The sequence below is a fragment of the Lagopus muta genome, chromosome 15 (assembly GCF_023343835.1).
Source record: "Lagopus muta isolate bLagMut1 chromosome 15, bLagMut1 primary, whole genome shotgun sequence".
Taxonomy (NCBI): domain Eukaryota; kingdom Metazoa; phylum Chordata; class Aves; order Galliformes; family Phasianidae; genus Lagopus; species Lagopus muta.
Window position 1 is genome coordinate 14,304,866 of NC_064447.1, and position 20,120 is coordinate 14,324,985.

Genomic DNA, 20,120 nt, shown 5'->3' on the forward strand with positions numbered 1-20,120 from the left:
GCGGGGCCAGGCGGGCTGAGCGGCGCCGCGCGGCGCAGAGGGGCGCCGAGCAGGGAGCCGCCATGCCCATGTACAAGGTGAAGCCGCTGCACGGCGCCGCGGGCCCGCTGCCGGCAGAGCAGCTTCCCAGCTGCATGTACCGCGTGCCCAGCCTGCACCGCTGCGCCACGCCGCAGGTAGGAGCGGGGGCTCGGCGCGCCTAAGCCTGGCTGCCGGGCGGCGGAAGCGCGGCGCGGCGCCGCGCCCTGCCTCTAGGTTGCCCCCCTTCCGCCGGGTTCCGGCTCCGCATCGCGTTCCGCGGGCTCCCCGCCCGCCTACCTGCTGGCCTCCGCTCCCGGCGCTCCGCACCCCGCTCTGCCCTCCGCGCGGAGCGGCCTGGGACTGCGCAGGGCCCGGGCGGGCTGGCAGCGCGGCTGTCTGCCTGGAGGTTTTCCTCTCACGTCGTTGGAGGTTGCAGAGTCGCGGCGCCGGCTCGACGCAGCCGGCGGGTAACCACGAGCGTTTCCGACACTCGAGACGTAGCTCAGCGCTCACCTCGTCCGCACGCACGCGAGGCAGCTCAGATACAGACCTCGCCTTTCCGCGGTGAAGGATGAGGATGCGAATAGCACCTCTAAAGGCTTTCAGGGTCGGGCGAGCTGTGCACTACGTGGCCCCCGAGCTGAGTGAACCCCGACGGGACTTTCTCTCCTCTAGGAAGAAGTCGACCCGTCGCTTCAAGCCCTTGAATCCCGCCAGGAGGAGATCCTGAAACGCCTGTATGAGCTGAAGAGCGCCGTGGATGGGCTCTCAAAGATGATACAGACTCCTGATGCTGACTTCGATGTGACTCACGTCATTCAAAATGATGAGTCTTCTCCTCTGACGACAAATGGAGCGGATTTAGACTTGATGCTTGGAAAGGTAAGCTGAGTTCAGCACATACAATGGTGGGTGGTTTCTTTGCCCTCAGCTCAGAAGGGGTGGAAGGGTTGTGTTAAGACTTGGAGCCCCCAGAACTCACGAAATTTTGACTTCAGATTTGATAGAATTTACTGCAATATCCATAAACGTTGAAGAAGGAAGATGTTTAAATTTTTCGGTGATTTAAGTGTCAAAACTTGTTTACCCCTGGAGTTTTAAACACATGCATGGCTATATAGATCTGGCAAGTGTCTTACCTGACTGTATTTTCCTTTCTATTCAGGATTACGGTGCCCTGAAAGATATCGTAATCAATGCAAATCCTTCTGTGCCCCCACTGTCCTTATTAGTACTGCACAGCCTGCTCTGTGAGCGCTACAAGATACTATCAGCCGTTCACACACATTCATCAGTGAAAAGCGTGCCAGAAAAACTCCTGAAATGCTTTGGGGAGCAGATGAAGAAGCAACCACGCCATGAGTATCAGTTGGGCTTCACTCTGATATGGAAGGATGGTAAGAATAAGTTATCTTCCAGAGGAATACAATAGGTCAGAAAGTGAAACTTGTGCTATAGAACAGATGCTTTGGTGTAAAATGGCTGATAACGTGATGGACGGGTAGCATCTCTGCTCTTCTTGCAAGTATGAACTTTTGATAGCTGTGAGCAGTGGTGGGAACAGAGAAATAAAACCGAGTTACTGCTATTAAAACACAAATGACATTTAAAAGGCAGCTATTTGAAACTCTCATCTCCAGCAATCCTGTGGATACAGTTTCTACAAAGATTGGCTGAGAGATTTTTCAATCTGCAGTCCAATGGGAGCTTTTTTATGCCAGGTTATTGCTTTAGTTTAAGTATTCAGACTAAGAAAACTGAAATACTGTTGTCAAGTTCACATTAGAAATGCTGATGGCATCAGAAACAAAATAAATCTTACCAATGTACTTAGCTTCTCTACAGTAATCACTTTTCTCTTCTTGATTTCAGTTCCAAAACCTCAGATGAAGTTCAGCATTCAAACAATGTGCCCAATTGAAGGAGAAGGGAACATTGCTAGATTTCTCTTTTCCCTTTTTGGCCAGAAGTACAATGCCATTACTTCAACTCTGATTGACAGCTGGGTTGACACAGCCATCTTCCAGCTCAAAGAAGGCAGCAGTAAAGAAAAAGGAGCAGTCTTGCGATCCATGAATGCTGCCCTGGGCAAGACATCGTGGTTGGTGGGAAGCGAACTCACCGTGGCAGATATTGTCGCATGGTGTGTGCTTCAGCAGACAGGCAGTGCAAATGCTGCACCAGCCAACGTGCAGAAATGGATGAAGTCCTGTGAGAACTTAGCACCTTTCAGCTCTGTTATTAAGCTACTGAAATAAGTCTGTACCTTTAGATAAACAGGGTGATTTTAACCTACTCCCACCCCACACCTACTGTCATGGTTTGAATCCTTTATGAGAGCAGTTTCTGCAGTTGGATAGAATTCTAAAACTAATAAAAACATTACAGCTGCCTTCTGTATGCGATCTTCCTTTTTAGCTGCTGCATGAGAAACACGTTTGTTTAGTTACCTAAAGCAGTCCTATGCAAATACAAGCTGTATTTTGAATTTTTCCATCTTTTTTCTCTCTACAATTTAACTTGGAATCTTTTCTGTTTAAAGAACAGACAGGAAAATCAAAATGCACCAAACTATTTTTATGTAAAAAAAGAAAGTTTTTCTATAACTTAACATACAGTAGTTGTGTTCTTCCTGTACTTAAACTGGAGAACCTTGTTTCATATGTTCATCTTGTCCAGAGGAAAGCAGTCTTAGTTTCTCTTTCAGCTTTTCTATTTCTTCTTCTTGCTCTCTCACCTTTTGCTGTAGATTAGAAATAACCTGGAGATGTGAGACAGCTGATTTATTTACAGGCAGGGATAAATCCTCATCAGTCTATTGGCACATCTGTAGTCAACTACAAATAAGATTCTGCAGCACAGATCTTAGTGGCAAGGAAAGGGATAACTGTAACAAAGACTGCAGAGCTGACAAAAAAACCTCAGTCTGTAAATCAAGTGTCCAGTCTTAAGTTACCTGCACTTATTGGCTATTTTTCTCCTTTAAAAGAGCTGGAAACAGTGGCCTAAATATTCTAACAGGGAATAAAGATCTCAATCACGCAATTCTCTTTAAGTTTTTTAAAATAGGCACAACAAGACAGGAAAGGTAAGGAGATTGTTACAAAGCAATTTAGCTTTGGTATTTTTTATCCTGAAGGCTGATGTTGGCAGTACTTACGTGTTCTGTGGTATGAAACAGCTCACTGTCACGAAGCTGAGCAGCACTTGGTCTTTCTGTGGATACCTGACTGGTGAGAAGTTTCACATACTTGGCTTGAACAGGCCATTTCTTGTAGAAGTTACGAGGAATGTGGCCATTCCTTACATTTGTTATAACTTCTGCTCTTTCCATTTCTGTTCCAAATGGCTGGAAGAGTTCCAGCAGGATAACACCCAAGCTATACATGTCTGACTGAAAAAGGGCGAAGAAAAAGTTCTGGGATAATTTCTACTTCAAAGGACCAACCAGATTTCATCTCACAAATACTGCAGCGAGGCTTATGACAAAGTTCCAGGATAAGAAAAGTTCTGTGGCACTACTGAAGCAACTCAAATTCAAATCCATACAGATTCTTCAAAATGATGTCAGAAACACAACTTCTGTATTTAGCAGGCAAAGCTGAAGTCTGTTTCAGCAAAAAATGGGAGTAACAGTAATTGACCAAATTGTTGGAAAAAAGAAGAAAAAGTTGGAAAATTAACCAACAATGACATCACTGAGAAGCTTATGCTTTATTCCTATGATGTCCTACGTATGCCTTACAGAAACAAGAATCATTTTACTGTCAGACTTTCTTTTCAGATGAGTAATGCTATTAACATTAAGCATATAGTTTCAGTATAGTTACCTGCATAACATTTCAGGTTATGCAGGTAGACATAAAGTGTTACCCTGGACAATCTGAATATCAGCACTAATCAGATAATAGCATTTAAATGTGTTAGCATTTAAACTCATAGAGGAGGGGTAAAAAACAAAACCTACCTTGAAGTCGTAGTCAGACCCCTGCAGCTGTTCTGGGGAAGCATATAGGCAAGTCCCCACACCTGAGGTATGCGTCAGTCCTTTAAAACATGAGTTTAGACTTATTAATGTCTTAAATATGCTAGAAACTTAAAACACTGAAACCTACAAAGATTTCTGCTCTTACCATTTATCCTTCCTGTGTGAAACCACTGGTCTGCATCATCCCAAAGGAGGTCTTGGCAGGCTAATCCAAAATCTCCTATTTTAACTTGATGATCTGATCCATGCAAAAATATATTTCTGGGCTACAAAATAAGACAGTGTGAAGTATTAAGATATCTATATAAAGGATTATGAATTGCTGAAGTTGCATTCAGCTGTTTCAAAACCTGTTGCATCCAGTCATTCAGATGTGTAGGACAATGATTCTTTCATACTTTCATCAGTGAGATAGAAGAAAATAGTCAGAGTGTTTCAAATATTCACCACCATTTGGGCAGAAAGACTACTTACGAAGGATCCAGGAAAAAAAAAGAAAAAAAAGGTGTAGCTAAAAGATAATGTATTTCTCAGCAGGAAATAGCAGTTATTCAGAACAGTAATGTTAACAGGCAAGAGTGCACAGCAAGTGAGACCTAAGTAGCAGAAATCAGTACTGAGATCACTGGGCAAGACCTCACATAAAACAGGAGTCCTCTAAACGACAAGCACAGCTGCAAAGTGCCAAGTGTTTTTCTTGGAAAGCTGGAATGGAAGCAGTTGCTGAGGCTGCTGAGTGGAGCACTGCCTGCAGAAACACTGAACGAGTTGTCCATTTATTTCAGCTGCACAAGCACGGCTGAGACGCGTTAGCAGCATGTGTGCAGGGCGAAGGAATACTTGCCACTTAAAAGAAAACAACATCGAATTACTGTTATTTACTTACTCTGCAGCAGTTTCTGAACTTAGTGCAGTGCAATGAGAACTGCAAACAATGTTGCTTTATACAGACTTTTCTTCTACTAAATGATCAGCTCTAGCAATACAGCAAACAGAGCAGAAGCCTTTCTTCTGTTTTTAAAACTTTTGCTGCTTTTGCAATACTTTCAGAATAGCACAATTACTTCACAGCTGTTCTAGAATCAGGCAGCCCAAAACATCACAAAGAAAGGCACTGCTCAAAGGAAAGAGATCAAACCTTTCAGTTCTGATTACGGATTGTCATTACAAAAACTGTAACTCCCTTGTCTGCCAGTAGCAGAGTAAGCAAGACAGCCAGCAGCACTGCCTCTGCCTGTGCTTGCCCTGTGTTCTTGTGAGGGCAGAGGACACAGTTTGCACTGTGAAGAGCTACGTGAAATCATGATGGAAAATGGCGGGAGTTAAAGCTTTACCATCTGTTAGCAACTAGCGAGTGCTTGGAAAGACCCCCACCTCACAGACCTGCTCTCCCTCCAGGTAACACTCCATGTGTTATTGATATGTATTTATTTATTTTTAAATTCAAAAAAAAAAAAAAAAAAGAAACATTAAATGATTGTGGTTCCTAATAAGATCAGACTCATAAGTCTTCATAAAATCATAAAGAGGTCACTGGAACTGCAAGCATAAATAAGTGTTACTCTGGGGAGAAGCCCCTGGGGACTCCCAGCTCACAGCACAGGCCTCCAGGTCTCACGTTCCTCTGAAGGATCAGACTAACAGGAATTTCAGAAAGAATCTGTCAGGACCCTCACTGATGTGAGCTGCAGTGAGGCAACAGGAAAGGTTCCTGCAGAAAGTAACCTGTTTGAAGCCGTGAAAGAAAGGATCAGGACAAATGGTCACAGTGAAGCTTTCACAGTGGAGGATATCAACAAGCAATTGTTTTATTGAGCCGTGCCAGGAACTCACTGAACAACGTATTCATAAATGATGTAGAAAAAGGGTGAACAGTGAGATAAAGTTTGCTGGCAGAGAAATAAAGATGAGGTCTGAATGCCAAGAATCATAAAAGGATCTTGCAAGTCTTAACAGGCAAAAGGAATTCAGTGCAAATAAACATTACAATGCAAATAAAAGGAAAATCAATTTTACACGCACAACTATCTCTGAGCTGATTTACTGTTCAAGAGTGGTAACAGCCCTAAAAACAGCAATTTGATGCTCACTGCTGCTTCATGAAGCAAAATGCACATCAACTTTTTTTTTTTTTCCCTTTGGAGAGGGTAGGGGAGATGAAGAAGAAAACATTACACAGTCCTGTACAAATTAATGAGCTGTCACCTCCAATACTGCCTCTCATCTCAAATACAATTATAGAAACACAGAACATCCCTGGTTGGAATAACACATAAGAGAAGCGGAATGACGTGCAGAAACAGTTGACAAGAATGTTGAAAATTTGCAATGTCTTTGATTCAAGGAATCACTAAATATAAAACATAAGACAACCTGTTAGGTTTAAAACAGATCTATTAAATCAAACGTAGAATGGAAAGAGTGAGTAGGAAATACTACTCAGTCTGTAATTTGTGTAAACAGCAACCAAAAACAGAAGCAGTACCTGTTGACTCAGACTCATTATTGTTGACTATACTGCTGAAACTGAAAACTTATCATGGTAATTTTTAAAACAACATTTCCTAATCTGAATAGAGAAAAAGAGGCAAGAATCAGTCACAAGTTCATGGAGCCACGAGTGACAAGTTTGTCCTAGAAGCTGCTTAATATTGCTGGTTTGCAATAAATCTGATGACAGAACTGACCCATAACAAACTGCAATCCACACATACAGAAGCACTGCTAGATTGTATCACAGATCCACTGGAACTTCTGCCTGCTTATGATTCTTCTGTGAGTTTCACTGACCTGAAATCAAACTATATTGACACATTTCCATGCTATAAAACTGGGAAATACAGGAGGAAATCTAAGTATAACACCATTTGTTGCATTCCTGCTAAGCACATGGGAGCAGTGATTAACAAAAATAAGTTAACGATCCAGCTGCTCTTCAGTCATTGCCATCCATAGAGCTTGCTCTGTTTTGTGACCTTACTGCGTTACACTCCACCAGTCCAGAAGTATTTTTTTCTCAGTAAAAATGAACTAACTTGAAGCTATGTTTTATGTTACAGAAATAACCAGAGGGTACACAGCACTCCATCTCCTACTCAACTTGCCCAGTGCCTGCAGAGCTGCGATGTCCACTTGAGGCAAATCTCAGAGAAGTCAGCCGGCTTCACAGAGTAACACAGAAGAGTGTCTCTATCTTGCACAATGTAAAACACCAGATAAAGCCTGAAATGAGTCACTGCAACTGTGACCACCTGGTACACTCAAGTCAACAGTCTGATGATGACTTTCCACCTACATCCATTCTTTTTGAATACTGTCTCAACACAAAGGACACAGCCAAATCTGGCTGGATGCCTCTTCACATAGCTGCAGGGTCACTGAATGCAGAGGCAACAGCAACTTTAATTGCATCTGGAGCAAACACCAATTCTACTATTACAACTTGTGGCAGAACTGCCCTCCACATTGCAGTGTGTGCAGCATCATCCAAAGCAAGCAGAATTTTAGGTGTCAACATAGATTGCATCTCTTTACTATTAAGTAACGGAGCCAATGTAAATATCCAGGATCACGAAGGACGAACAGCTGTGCACGAGGCCTGCTCAGGGGGTAGAAGGGAAATAGTCCATCTCCTGTTGGAGTATAAAGCAGACATGAACAGTCTAACAAGAGATGGGCAATCTCCAGTCTTTCTTTTTCTTCAAAAGAGATCACATTTAAAAGACAGAGCACTGCTGAACAAGTTGCTGGGATTCTCATATCCACTGAAGTTAAGAGATAATCAAGGAAATCTACCCACTGGCCTTCTGTTCTCAGAATTCCAAAAGCTGAAGGACTTCCTTCTAACATTATCGCAGAAATTACTGTCCCTGGAGGATATCTGCAAGATCACTGTTAGAAGAATATATGGAGAGAACAGCAAGTACTGGCTCAAAACCAGGCTTCCAGCAACTGTATGGAAATCATTATACAGCTATCAGAATGTAGGAAAACTCGCCTGTGATGACACTGAACGGGAAAGCAAACCGAGATACTGTAAACCCTGAACAGCCTTAGAGAAATTAAAATTGATCCAGAATGAAGATTAATGTTGTGTTTTCTAAAGCAGCTCCAAATTTTCATTTGCAGAGTTTTAATTACCAAGGTAATATTTACACTGATCTCCTCAAAGAGCTGCCATCTCTTTGTGCAGAAAGCTTCTGAAGGAAGCACAGCAGAATACATACTCACTTCACTGCTAGTGGATTACGCGAGGTTAAGCAGGAGTGAGGGGGGGGAAAAAGCAAGGTGTAGTCAACCTACACTTCACATTTAAGCTAGCCTGTAAGTTAAAACTACTCTTATGATTAAAGTTCAAAAAAAAAAAAAAAAAAAAGAAAAAGCCACACACACAAAAAACACAACAAAGGAACACACAAAAAGCATCTACTGCAATCCATTCAAAGTGTATTTTTCTAAGTCTGATCTTCACTACATTTAATAGGAATTAAAATAAACTTTTAATTCCTTCATCGAAGTCACCTACAGTCTGAGTCCCTTACATGAGACCAGAACTATTCTGAAAGACAGGAAATAATTTGTAAATGAGGGAAAACTTAAGGAGAAAAAAAAACTATAATTTGAACATATCACAGAATGGCCAGGGTTGGAAGGGACCTCAAGAATCATGAATCTCCAACCCCCCTGCCACAGGCAGAGCCACCAACCTCCGCATTTTATACCAGACCAGGCTGCCCAGAGTTTATTTTTCATCTACAACAGAGCTAAATTTAAGAGCCCATATCACCTCAAAAGTTGTGAAGCTGTTTTTTTTCTCCCATCACAGAAGCTACCCTTGTTTTCTTTAGCCTCAAGTAATAGCCTAACAAACTTACTTTAATGTCTCGATGCATCACTCCCATGCTGTGGATATAGCACACTCCTTCTAATAACTCTTCAAAAATTTTCATTGTCCAGCTGACATCCACAAGATGGTATGGACCTTGAAGCAATTTACAATATACATTATTTGGCTAAATTTTGACGAGATATTTAAGTTTATGTTACTATGTCTCACTGAAACCAGTTTATTTATGATATGGAAAAAAAATTTAATGGAACAAGCACGGTTTAAAAGATGGCATTTCCCACAGTTCTCCTAAGAAAGTATTTTGAAACCCTAGAAAGTCACTAAGCTCAGAATGCAGGTCGGTTCCTGGAACATCACTGCATCTGCATGCAGGTTTCTCCAAGTCCCACCGCACAGTTGTACGATTATGAATTTAATGACCACAAATCTGAAGTACCTGCATTCACTACCTGTCCATTTGTCTCTGACTGGAATTCTGCCAATCTGCTTTGAACGAAGAAAAAAAATAACTACTGCTTAAACAACTTTCTGACAAAGAGCAGATTCTCTCATTTAAAAACTGCTCCAAGCAAGCATCACCCATACAGAGCTCTGTGTTGGTAACAAGTACGGCTCTGGCATACATTCATTCTTTTTCAGAGCTGTCTGAAACTCACGAACTTGAATCTCTTTTAACAACATCTATCATATGAAGGTTCAATACTAGCAGCTATTGGATGAAAGGAATAAAGAATCCAATTAAGAAGATCCATACCATAAGCTGCTGAATTAAAACATCCTGCAAATGGACTTCTAATTGAGAAAAGGTCACCATTTGCTTTATAGCAAGGAAACTTTAAAAACAGCTATGAATCTTACCAGCAGCATCCTCTGTTTTCTCACTGCACCTTCTGTTACGGGCAGCAATCCAGTCCCACAAGGACAGTTCACACAGTTGCATCTGTATATAAAGCATCAAACGATACTCCACCTAACAGCAAAACATGGTACTGCTGATGTAATGAACAGCATCACCTTACTTATCTTCTTTAAAGGCAACAGAAACTAAATTTATCTTAAGCCAAAATTCAGTTACCAAAATGACAACAGATACAGTACTACTGCTATCTAGTTTGGGCTTTGATTTTGCTGCTGCTGTTCTTCCTCAAATTTTAGCAATTGTTATAAGACCAAAGCTAACAGAACAGCCAGCTAGATTTATTATATATATTTAAAGATTCAAATGAGACTATAAAAGCAGTTAGAATTACTGCATGGAGGTTCATTCTGACTTAATAGCGTAAACAGATATAAAACAAGAAAAGTCAACCTGTTGATATGGAACTATATTTACCCAAACATGTAAAGTCATTCTCAGACAATGCATGTGCTCATTTGAAAATCTGGACAACTCAAACAGACACATTTAAAACCTGAGATTTCTTTCACAAGGGAACTGCAACTGATAGCAAAGGCTTGAAACATTCCTGAGCTGTCTGCATTGTACAAAACACCGCAGGGGTAAAACGCCAACAGAGTTTAAGAGGCGTAAGCAGAGTGGTCATTCCTTCCCTCTCACATGTAATCTCACGCTGGACAGGGTCAGCATCACATACCCAGGCACTTTCACCAATATCTAAACTAGCTGCTGTTGCTGAATATTGAAAATGTTCAAGTCTGTTGGTTTGTTTTCTTTCTCAGAAACACAGGAGTAGTACTTTTTACTCATGTAAGCACATCAAAAGGACCCCGAATGACTAACAGAGACTTTTCTGTATGTGAGTTTTGCCACATACACATTGCTCCTCTGGTCGTTTTCCTTGTAATTACTCAAAGTAATAAGAGTCAATACTTTCGGTTCTAATAAAAGTCCTTTAAAATTTATCATTATAAACAATTCCTGCAACATCCACATTTTCCTTTGCAGCCTTCATGAAATCAGACAGCAGCTAGATGTACTTAAGGAGAGCTGCACTTACCTCGAACCCTCCACAGAGAGCTACATCATTCCCAGAGCACTCTTCAGTGCAGGACTCACTTCCAGCACTAGCATCTAGATCCAGACTACAGGGATGGCCGTATGATGAATCATTTTTAAAATCAGTTGATCTACAGTCAACACTACTGACAGAGTCTGCTTGTAGTTCTACGGGCGATTCACATCTATTTGGTTTCATACCTATTTCCTTACTATTGCTGTTAGTGAAATCATTCCTTACATCCATATTCTGCACCAATTCACTATCCTGATTTCCAAGATATGTACTGTCGCCAGACTTTCCTTCTTGTGAAGTAAGGTCAGCAAAAATAATTGAACTACCACTTTCCACACTCTGAATGTGACAGTGATCACTGAAAAGAATAAAGAGAGAGAAATCTAAATGCAGAGTTTTATGCCGTGCACTTGCAATACACCATTCTGAAAACTTCATTTTTTATTGCAAACTGTACTCCAGAGTTAAGAGTTCAGCTACTTCCCCACATAGAACTTTAGGATCATGAACTGCCAAGTGTTGGCTCCAACCTTTTTATATTCTCCCTGAGCATGGATTTCTGGCAGCTGACCCAGATAGCTCACAGACACACACAGCCATAGGTCACAGTATTCACTGGGTAGAACTATGATGATTCTCTCCTTTTCAGTTAGGAAATTACACTGTAATATTTTTCATTGGACTCCACCTCCTTACCAAAAAGGCTAATCAACACTTCTGAGAAACAGAAGGCCCCATTGCCCTAAAAAGACTCTGCAGTATTAATCAATGTCGGCAAATACCATAAAGCTTTTGAAGCAAACTTGAACCCCATACTACACTCAGGCACTCTGAAATTGTGAGATCCAAGGCAGGCAGGGGTATCCAGCAACATTAAAAAGCAACACGCGCTGAATTCTGTACTCTTTTAACACTATTTAAAGAAAAATAAAAGCATTTGAATTAAAGAGAAAGAAATGTTATCATTGAGGTGTGTTATACTTACTTGCCACTCTCCTGTTCCAAGGGTAACGACTGCAACTTCAATATTGTCTTATCTATTGGATGAGAAGATAGGTATGGTACGTCAGGAAACAAAACACGCACATACGTACTACAAAGCAATGTTTAAGCTACAGCATCTTCCTGAACTCCACTATTTGTAAATATCTTTCTCTTTGCAATACAAAAGCCATTTCTCAGACTAAGAAACAACCCTGAGTAATCTGTTCTTCCTTTTTCTTTAAAAGAAATTAAACATTATAAGAAATCTCTGGAAGTGTTATATTTGATTCCTCTACATGTTCACCCAGCTTTGATCCTTAATTACTCAGCCAGTTCAAAATAAGGCCTTAAGTATAAGATAACACACAGCTAAAGAAACAACTCCACAAGGCACCCCCGTCTGCATCACTTTGCTGCTGTTTTGAAAATATCTGAAATAATTTTCAATAAAATTGTGTACTCACATGAAAAATAAATTTATTTTAGCACACATTTCAGAAGCAAATACAAAATAACTGTCTTCTAAGCCACAGAAAACCATTAAGTACCACAATACCCACTTGTTACACTTTCAACATTAAATGCCTGTAAGGTATTCCTAGCACTTAGAAGTTGTATCCTTCAAGATTCTCAACATCACAGACTTAAAAAGACTTGTCTATTTCACTAACTATCAACTAAGTATTTTCTTTTGTGCTTATAGCAGGCTGGAAATCAATTCACTGACATGAAAAACAATAAGGTCAGACAGAGGATAAGCAAACCTCCCACTAAGTGAAGATCAAAAGATTTAGCTGCATTCCGGAAGAGAAGGAGAAAGAAAAGTCACCAACAGATTAGGGTTTGAAAAGGACCAAAGGACAAAGTGTGGGAAGAGCTGAGAACAGAGAAACCAGGGGAAAAAAGGGGAGGGGGGAAGGGGGCAAAGGATGTGTAAAATGAACATAAAAGGAGATTAAAGGAGAACTTATATATATATAAATAAAATAACCAGTACAAAAAAAAAAAAAACAACAAACAAACAGATTATCTGTAACTGCAGAATTCTATTTGTCAAATTTAAAAGTCTTGCAGACAGCAAAATAAGAGACAGGGTTTTTTTTGCCTTTTGATTGTTTTTTCCCTTCTGAAGTACTTCTAGGTTCTTTCAGGTTTTCAGAACTGTTTTTTAAGTAGAAAGAGGAGCATAGTGGGAGATTTACCCTACTTTGCCACAACCATGACATTTCAAAATATTCCTAGTTTGTGTGGGTTTTTTACTCCTATTCATCACTTGTTCTCCAGTAGCTGAAGTGGTTCATCCCCAAGCATTCTTCTTCTCCTTCTTAACTCACTACATTTTGAGTTAAAACTTTCTATTGCATTTTACTTAACCTCAGCCAACTTTAAAATCCTTGCCAAATATTTCCGGAAGAAAAGCTAATGCTTTCATACTTCCAAATTCATTACTGAGTAACAGATAAGCAAGAATTGCTCAATATGCTGTACTTTCCTTTCGGGCAAGCTGTTTGAACCTGTTCCATCCAAGCAGTGTGATAGCCCACAATATGAGGATGCTGCAGTCCAGCCAGCACTTTAACTTCTCGAAGGACCTAAGAGGACAAAAAACAATCCCAAACAACCCGGTATGACTGTTCTTTAGTTAGACTGCTTAGTAAACCCACAATATAACAAGAAGAAGAATTCCTGAGGAAAAATAATAATAATAATAAAAAAAAAAAAAAAAAAAAAATCAAACAAATAATATTATAAAAATGGAGGAAATGTTCAGCCTGGAGAAGAGGAGGCTCAGGGGAGACCTTATTGCTCTCTATAACTTCCTGAAGGGAGGTTGTAGTGAGCTGGGGGTCGGCCTCTTCTCTCGTGTCATTAGTGATAGGACCAGGGGGAATGGTTTCAAGCTACGGCAGGGGAGATTCAGGCTGGACATGAGGAAGTATTACTTTTCAGAAAGGGTGGTCAGGCACTGGAATGGATGCACAGGGAGGTGGTGGAATCACCGAGCCTGGGGGTGTTCAAGGAAAGGCTGGATGTTGTGTTGAGGGACGTGGTTTAGTGGGAGCTATTGGGAATAGGTGAACGGTTGGACTGGGTGATCTTTTAGGTCTTTTCCAACCTTAGTGATTCTATGATTCTATGATTCTATGAAATTTGGAAGCTTTAGGACAAACTACAATTTTTATATACGGATAATATAATCAAAATCAAGCTGATATACCACAGTGAAAGTACTTAAGTATCTCTTAATCACTTTTTCCTATTAGGTACAGATAAGGTCAAATCTATGGAAACACAGACTAACAAATGTAAATGCTGTTTTGAATTAATACTTCTTGAAGGCTTGAGAATTTAGTAATGCAGTTAGTGCTTAAATCAAAATCGGTTAGAGCAAACAGAGAATTAAAAGGGATGGGAGGAAATGAAATAAATAATACCTTCATGCAATCTCTTCTTGTAGCCTTCTTAATATTGATTTTTTTAATAGCATAGAACTGACCATCTAACTTGTTTCTGACCTGAAAACAATTGCAATACGACAAAATTATTTGCTGAAGTGTCTAAGTTAGTGAGTTATTAAAACCTTTAGAAACAACTATCTTCTATCAATTAATTTCTGCACTCTATATGGATAACTTCTTGCTTTTATCAAAAAGTTAAACCAGGACGAGGCTTTAGCTGTCTAGGATGAAGATTCAATACTTTTGCCTTATTTTCAGGGCCGCAAACTTCTAATCCAAACTTTGTGAAATACACCCCTCTACAGCTATCTCATCAACAGAAAAATGCCAATAGGCCCTGATGACCAACAAGTCAGGTTCTCAGTACATCTGAGGGACCACAACTGCCATCTAAATGTGGCCTATCCCACTTGGGGAACCTGCACTTGGCCGTGCACTGCAAGTGTTCAGCAGTGTTCGACATCGGATGGCCAGTTTGTGTTCCAACTGAAGTTGCCTTCTTTTCAAGCAACAACTGGAACGTCGGTGTGCGCAGACTAAGCAGAAAATGTAAACTTCAAAGAAAAACTAGCTATAAACCGTTAAGCTATAAATGAAAAGAATACCTTGTATACTTGGCCATATCCTCCTTTTCCCAATCTTGCAATCTCATCAAATTCATTCAAGTATCGTGAAGTCTGTGCTTCCAAGAGAACTTCTTTTTCCCTATTCAAAAATTAGGCTGCATTAAACTAAGTTACAACTTTCAATGAAGTTATTATATATGCCACAGGCAATCCAGAAATACTGTTTATATTATGAAAAGAAGAAAAAAACCCAATACCTTGGCATTGCCATACTGAATACTGAAACGCAACAGTATAGCACAGGCAGTTAGGGTGAGAGCACACTATGTGCCTCAAATCCACATCCCAAACTAATGTGAGTATTCAAATGATTTCTTTAAATGTATGCCTGGTAACTCTTGTTTTCCTTACGACCACATTAATGAGAGCTGTTGTACTGAAGGAGATTTCATCAGACCATTCTGAGAGACTATCGAGAAATTTCCACTTTTTTCTGTGTTTCAGAAATTAAATACAAGGTGTGGCACATGAATTAAATTCACACAGAACTCTAGGGAGGAAGTTGTTTAGTATCTTTTCAATGCTTTGAATACATACCCAATTGCACGAGAATCTCCATTATCAAGTTCCTATGAAACAATAAAATCCAACATAAAAACATGCCACACAGAGCAATAGGTCTACCATGCCATTACCACAAACAGCTTAATCAAAACAGAAACTAGAACTGCATTCCTAGAAGAAAACGAGTTCACAGATACAGACAGCCATTCATTCTCGAGAGCGAACTGAAGTACTGCCCTACCGGTGAGCAGCTGAGGTCACTGCTGGAGAGAATGCTGCCCTTCAGAGCAACCCCTGCTGGCAAACAGGATAACTCGAGGGCTCCAAAACATGCTCAAGACAGCATTAACTGGCATAGTTCAAGCAGACAGATGAATAAACTGCTCTGACTCGGCCTGAAGCCCAACACAAGGGTACAGTTAACCAGAGCAGTTAAAAGTCAGAATGCATGCCTGCCTGCTGACAAAAAAAGCAGTAGCAATGTTTAGAACACTTTGCCTATGTTTAAAAAGAAAAAAACATTTTTTTAACACTACTATTTAATACAGAATGAAATATTTCTGGTTTCAAAAACATCGATTTGCACCTACAGGTCCAGAACACACCATCTCAAATAGACAAGACAGAACTGGAATTCTATTTGTAGTTACTGAAAACAACCAATCCAGTATTAAAAGAACCCCAAAACAAAATATTCTTTAGATGCAATGTGTTAATCCCTAAACGCAGATGCTGCCAAACAAAATTAACAAAGCTTACCCCATTAAGTACTTGTCGGTTAGCTGCTTTCATTAGCTCAGTAATGGCTCTATTATGCTGCAGTCTTACAGTACTAAACTCATCACAGAAGGCAAAAGGGGAGAGCAAACCTGTTCTCGTGAAAGCCTGTCGAAGTACTGCACAAAGGAACAGAAAAAGGTCACATTAAATAAAGCTTGCCAATAAGACCATGTAAGCAGTTGTTTTCTGAAATGAGCAAACTTTATTTGAAAGAGAGTGCATCTGAAAACCTGAATGTTCAGCCACTTCTATCACAATGGCCTTTCCCATAGGGATAGAAGCTAATTAAACCCAAACTAGAGTTGCTCTGGGGGAATCCCTTTGCATAATGCAGCTAATTGCCATGCATTTCGTCGCATTTCCTGCTCTCTCTTATCTCAGCGGGTGAATCATTCAAACATTCACCTGTTCACTCCTTACCTTTGTACCACATTCTCTCAGAGAAAAGAGCAACTCAAAGCATGAGGACACCCATACAGTAAAGAGGCACTACAGTGTTATTCTAATTCCCATATTAGCTCACATTTGTTTAAGTACTGTAGTAAAGAAATCACCCACACCAAAATGCTGCATACTGCACAGCCAGGTTAAGCAGTGCTGTGACAGGAAAGAACTGATACTGGAGATGGGTGCAACCGTAAAGACAGTACAGGAAATGTACTGCAAACACTTAGGAGTTGCAAGATCTTCAACTTGCTCGCAAGATTTTCTTTGGTAGTGAAACTTCAAAATCAGCCTGTTATCCCTCAGTGGACATAAAGCACGCTGAAGTGAACCTATAAGGAACTGGGAATTTTGCAGTAAGAGCGTTATGAACACTTACATGCAACAGAAAAGTGGGGGGAAAAATCCACCCAGGCCAACATGACCTTAGTAGCCACAATCACAAAACAGATACGATTACTGCAGTACCACTTGGATACCAGCTTCAACTCTACCAATGCAGCACTATCATCTGCCACAGAAGCACACTGGGAATGGAACAGCTGCACCATCAGCAAGGGGCACAGGCTGCATCAAACCCAGGCCCCTGAGTAACCACACCTTAACCAAGACCCTCAGGTCATAAGGGGGGACCATAAGGGCTCAACTACTATTGGCTTAAATAAAACCCTAATAATTCCAGGATACTTCGAGTCTTCTTACTGTCAGAGCTGGCAGTTATCAGATCACAGACAGACCTCAGTCTGTCCAGGACAGCAGTGTCTCTCTAATGGTGCTTGTGCCTCTTAAGTTCAGCCTAGACAGCTTAGGGATGATTCAGTTCTTCTCTTTTCCTCACGTTCCTGTGCCTCTCAACTCCCCCCTACACTTTATTTATAAATTTTGCATAACTGCTATTTTACTGACTGTACACATAATGGATGTATACCAGTATAAGTTGATCTCTACCTTTAAAATGTTGGAAAAAAACAACCAGGTATTTTTAATTACTTACTATTAAGTAGGTAAGCATATGGCTAATGGTGAAATACTTCTGTAAGTTGGTGTCCCTACAGTTTTTCCTCTTCCTTCCCAATTCCAGAAATGTTTTATAAATTATTTCAATTACTGACATGATAGATAGATCTATCACATAGGGCAGCCTATACTTCAATAGGAAAGCCAACTTAGCCCTCTATAGAACGGAGAGATAAAGGATTGCAGAATAGGTTTACCTGTATCTTTGTAGAGATGTGACTTTTTTCCCCCATATAATATTTAACATACAATGAAATAGACAAGTATAATGTTCCTACTGGATAAAAATCCAGTGTTCCTTTCTCCTGTCCAATCACTTCTAAAAATAGTTTGTCTTTATAATTAAGTGTGTGTACACATCACAGTACAGAGCAGTCTTACCTTTCCAAGGTAAATTCTGCTTTTATATAGTAAAGATCCAACCCCTCTGTCCAGCATCTAAGTCTCAGCCAGCACAACCTTTGCAGATTACTTCATTTTAACCTATATAGGTTTAACAGGTTAAAAAATCCAGTGCCTTAATATTTTACTCAAATGATCTTAAATCATGAATTAGGCCTATCAGCATAGGCTGACCTTACCCACACAGGGTGACCTCCACTTCTTACAGAAAGTTTCTTTTTCATCAGTCCTAAGAGCTATTTGTGGTTGGTTTTTTTTTTGGCAAGTTCTTTTTTTTAATATAAAGATATAGCAAAACCTGGTGACAAACGCCTACACCAGATTTAAAGAACGAAAAAGTGAGTTGCCTGTTACTATAGGATGCTTCAAACAGAAGCAACATAACATGGCTATTTTTATTTTCTACAATGTATAGCATGTATATATACATGTATAGCAAGGAAAAAAAAATGAAAGATGGTTTCTGAGATCATTATATACATGCTTAAATAAACAAAATTCCTAAGATAAGCCACACACCAAAATGAACAGATTTCAGGAGAAACACCTCACGTCTAAGAACGCAAGCTCTAGAATTATGTCAAAGGACTCTGTTGAAAAACATGGGACTTCCAAAATCGCTTACTTTGACTTCAGAAAACATAATTTCGGCAGACATGGAGAAGACAATGCCACAGCTACTTCTTGGTAAATATTTCTAACAAGCCCCTCTAACAACCCTAATCTGTGTTTTCAGATCCGATTTAATATCACCACAAAGCACAACCTCCCTCAAGCAAATTACCTTGCTTTCGCTTCCCTTCCTGTGACACAACTCTCGTGACTTAACTGAAAGAGAACTGCCTGTTCTTTGTACTGACAACTGCAGTGGTATTCATTTATTTATTTTTTCAGAAAACAGAGGCCCTCGGTACCAATTAAGCTGACTTGGAGTCTTCATCCTCTCCTGAGAACTACTCCTGTCACCCTACAGGATGAGGCCCGGAGCCTCTCACTGACAGAGCTCCACAATGCCGAACACGCAGGCACGTAATGCCGTAAGGAAGAACTGCTCTTACTAACTTCGGAACAAGCACCTCGAGTGCACAGGGTTGTGCGTGTACATGTGGCACAGGTGTTCCAGCAGCGACACCAAGAGCAGCTGGTTCTGGATGGTCGAAGTGAAATTCACAAACTTCTGCGACCCATTGGCCACTCGCAGTTCTGCCGGCACATCCGACTCTGATGAAGAGAAGTCACAGACCGAGTTAGCTCGCCTTACGTTGCCGTCCGCACACTGAATCGAAGCCCGCAGCGCTCCCACAGCTCAGCGCGGCGCGGCCTCGCAGAAAGGCACCGGCTGCTGCTAAGCGAGAAGTTCGAGGCGCTCACCGGAGACCGAAACACGACTAATGCTTTGAAATACCTCCAGGCGAACCGAACCGCCGAGGCTCCCGCGGCCGCCTCAGGCCTCCATCAGCCCCGGGGCCGCCACTCCCGCTCCGCCTCTCCACCGGCGGCACCGCGGTGCTCCGACCTTCCCCACGCAGAAGGAGCCCCCCCCACTCCCACCCCTTCCTCCCCGCGGCGCCTCCCGAGGACGCCCCGCGTACCGTCGAAGCGTGGCTCCGGGCTCTCCTCAGGGAATTGAATGGCGGGCTGCCGGCGGCGGGTCGCGGCCTTCGGGGCGACCTCCCGGCCCCGCCACATGCCCGGCACTGCGCCCGCGGCCTGCCCCGCCGCCGGTACCTGCCCGCCTCTGCGCAGGGCGAGCCCAGGGCCTGGGCGGGCGCTTTACTGCCGCTCCTGGAGCAAAGGGCGGAAAAACGTTAATCGGGGGGGGGGAGTAACGGGGCCGGAGACAAACAGAGCCGGCAAAGGGCCCGGCTCCGCGCGGGCCGCCGCCTCCTCGACCCGGGGGCCGCTAAGCGCCCTGAGAACCGGCCTGCGGCCGCCCCGCCTCAACCTTACGGAGGTGGCAGCCCTCGGGCCCGGCTCTGAGCGGGGGTCGCCGTGCCCCCCCTAGCGGCTCCCGGCGGCGGCACAGGGGCGGTGCCGGTCCCCGAGTGACCCGGAGGAGCTCGCTTCTCCCCC

At 41.8% G+C, this 20,120-nt stretch overlaps 3 protein-coding genes across 6 annotated transcripts; 2 read left to right on the plus strand and 1 right to left on the minus strand.

Annotated features, from left to right (window-relative positions):
- Positions 1 to 5: 5 nt before the first annotated feature.
- On the plus strand, positions 6 to 2,449 carry AIMP2 (aminoacyl tRNA synthetase complex interacting multifunctional protein 2). Its single transcript, XM_048961232.1, has 4 exons — positions 6 to 176; positions 697 to 903; positions 1,187 to 1,418; positions 1,894 to 2,449. Exons 1-4 carry the CDS (start codon positions 63 to 65, stop codon positions 2,277 to 2,279), a joined length of 939 nt encoding a protein of 312 aa, XP_048817189.1. The 5' UTR covers positions 6 to 62; the 3' UTR covers positions 2,280 to 2,449.
- Positions 2,450 to 2,577: 128 nt separating this feature from the next.
- Positions 2,578 to 20,050, minus strand: EIF2AK1 (eukaryotic translation initiation factor 2 alpha kinase 1). 4 transcript variants are annotated; one of them, XM_048961228.1, is made up of 15 exons: positions 19,640 to 20,049; positions 19,110 to 19,268; positions 16,164 to 16,300; positions 15,438 to 15,469; positions 14,880 to 14,979; positions 14,251 to 14,331; positions 13,308 to 13,407; positions 11,817 to 11,868; positions 10,817 to 11,189; positions 9,717 to 9,798; positions 8,884 to 8,990; positions 4,155 to 4,275; positions 3,989 to 4,068; positions 3,182 to 3,415; positions 2,578 to 2,782 (listed from the first exon to the last, which is right to left on the minus strand). In XM_048961228.1, the coding sequence occupies exons 1-15, from the start codon at positions 19,734 to 19,736 to the stop codon at positions 2,660 to 2,662; spliced, it is 1,878 nt and encodes a 625-aa protein (XP_048817185.1). In that variant the 5' UTR covers positions 19,737 to 20,049; the 3' UTR covers positions 2,578 to 2,659. The 4 variants fall into 4 exon arrangements, with proteins under 4 accessions (XP_048817185.1, XP_048817184.1, XP_048817187.1 ...); XM_048961227.1 differs by having other exon boundaries at positions 9,717 to 9,828; positions 19,640 to 20,048; XM_048961230.1 differs by lacking the exon at positions 19,640 to 20,049 and having other exon boundaries at positions 9,717 to 9,828; positions 19,124 to 19,239.
- ANKRD61 (ankyrin repeat domain 61) lies at positions 5,467 to 8,396 on the plus strand. Its single transcript, XM_048961233.1, has one exon. It carries the CDS (start codon positions 7,237 to 7,239, stop codon positions 8,053 to 8,055), a length of 819 nt encoding a protein of 272 aa, XP_048817190.1. The 5' UTR covers positions 5,467 to 7,236; the 3' UTR covers positions 8,056 to 8,396.
- Positions 20,051 to 20,120: the final 70 nt, after the last annotated feature.

What these genes read in the sequence shown, in the direction of transcription:
- AIMP2 (XM_048961232.1), top strand. Translation starts at nt 63, where the DNA reads ATGCCCATGTACAAGGTGAAGCCGCTGCACGGCGCCGCGGGCCCGCTG. An exon ending in TAGACTTGATGCTTGGAAAG is followed by an intron (nt 904 to 1,186) that starts GTAAGCTGAGTT and finishes CTTTCTATTCAG; the next exon opens with GATTACGGTGCCCTGAAAGA. An exon ending in CACTCTGATATGGAAGGATG is followed by an intron (nt 1,419 to 1,893) that starts GTAAGAATAAGT and finishes TCTTGATTTCAG; the next exon opens with TTCCAAAACCTCAGATGAAG.
- ANKRD61 (XM_048961233.1), top strand. Translation starts at nt 7,237, where the DNA reads ATGAGTCACTGCAACTGTGACCACCTGGTACACTCAAGTCAACAGTCT.
- EIF2AK1 (XM_048961227.1), bottom strand. Translation starts at nt 19,736, where the DNA reads ATGTGGCGGGGCCGGGAGGTCGCCCCGAAGGCCGCGACCCGCCGCCGG. An exon ending in ACCGACAAGTACTTAATGGG is followed by an intron (nt 15,470 to 16,163) that starts GTAAGCTTTGTT and finishes ATTGTTTCATAG; the next exon opens with GAACTTGATAATGGAGATTC. An exon ending in TTGGAACAGGAGAGTGGCAA is followed by an intron (nt 11,190 to 11,816) that starts GTAAGTATAACA and finishes TATTCTTTTCAG; the next exon opens with TGATCACTGTCACATTCAGA.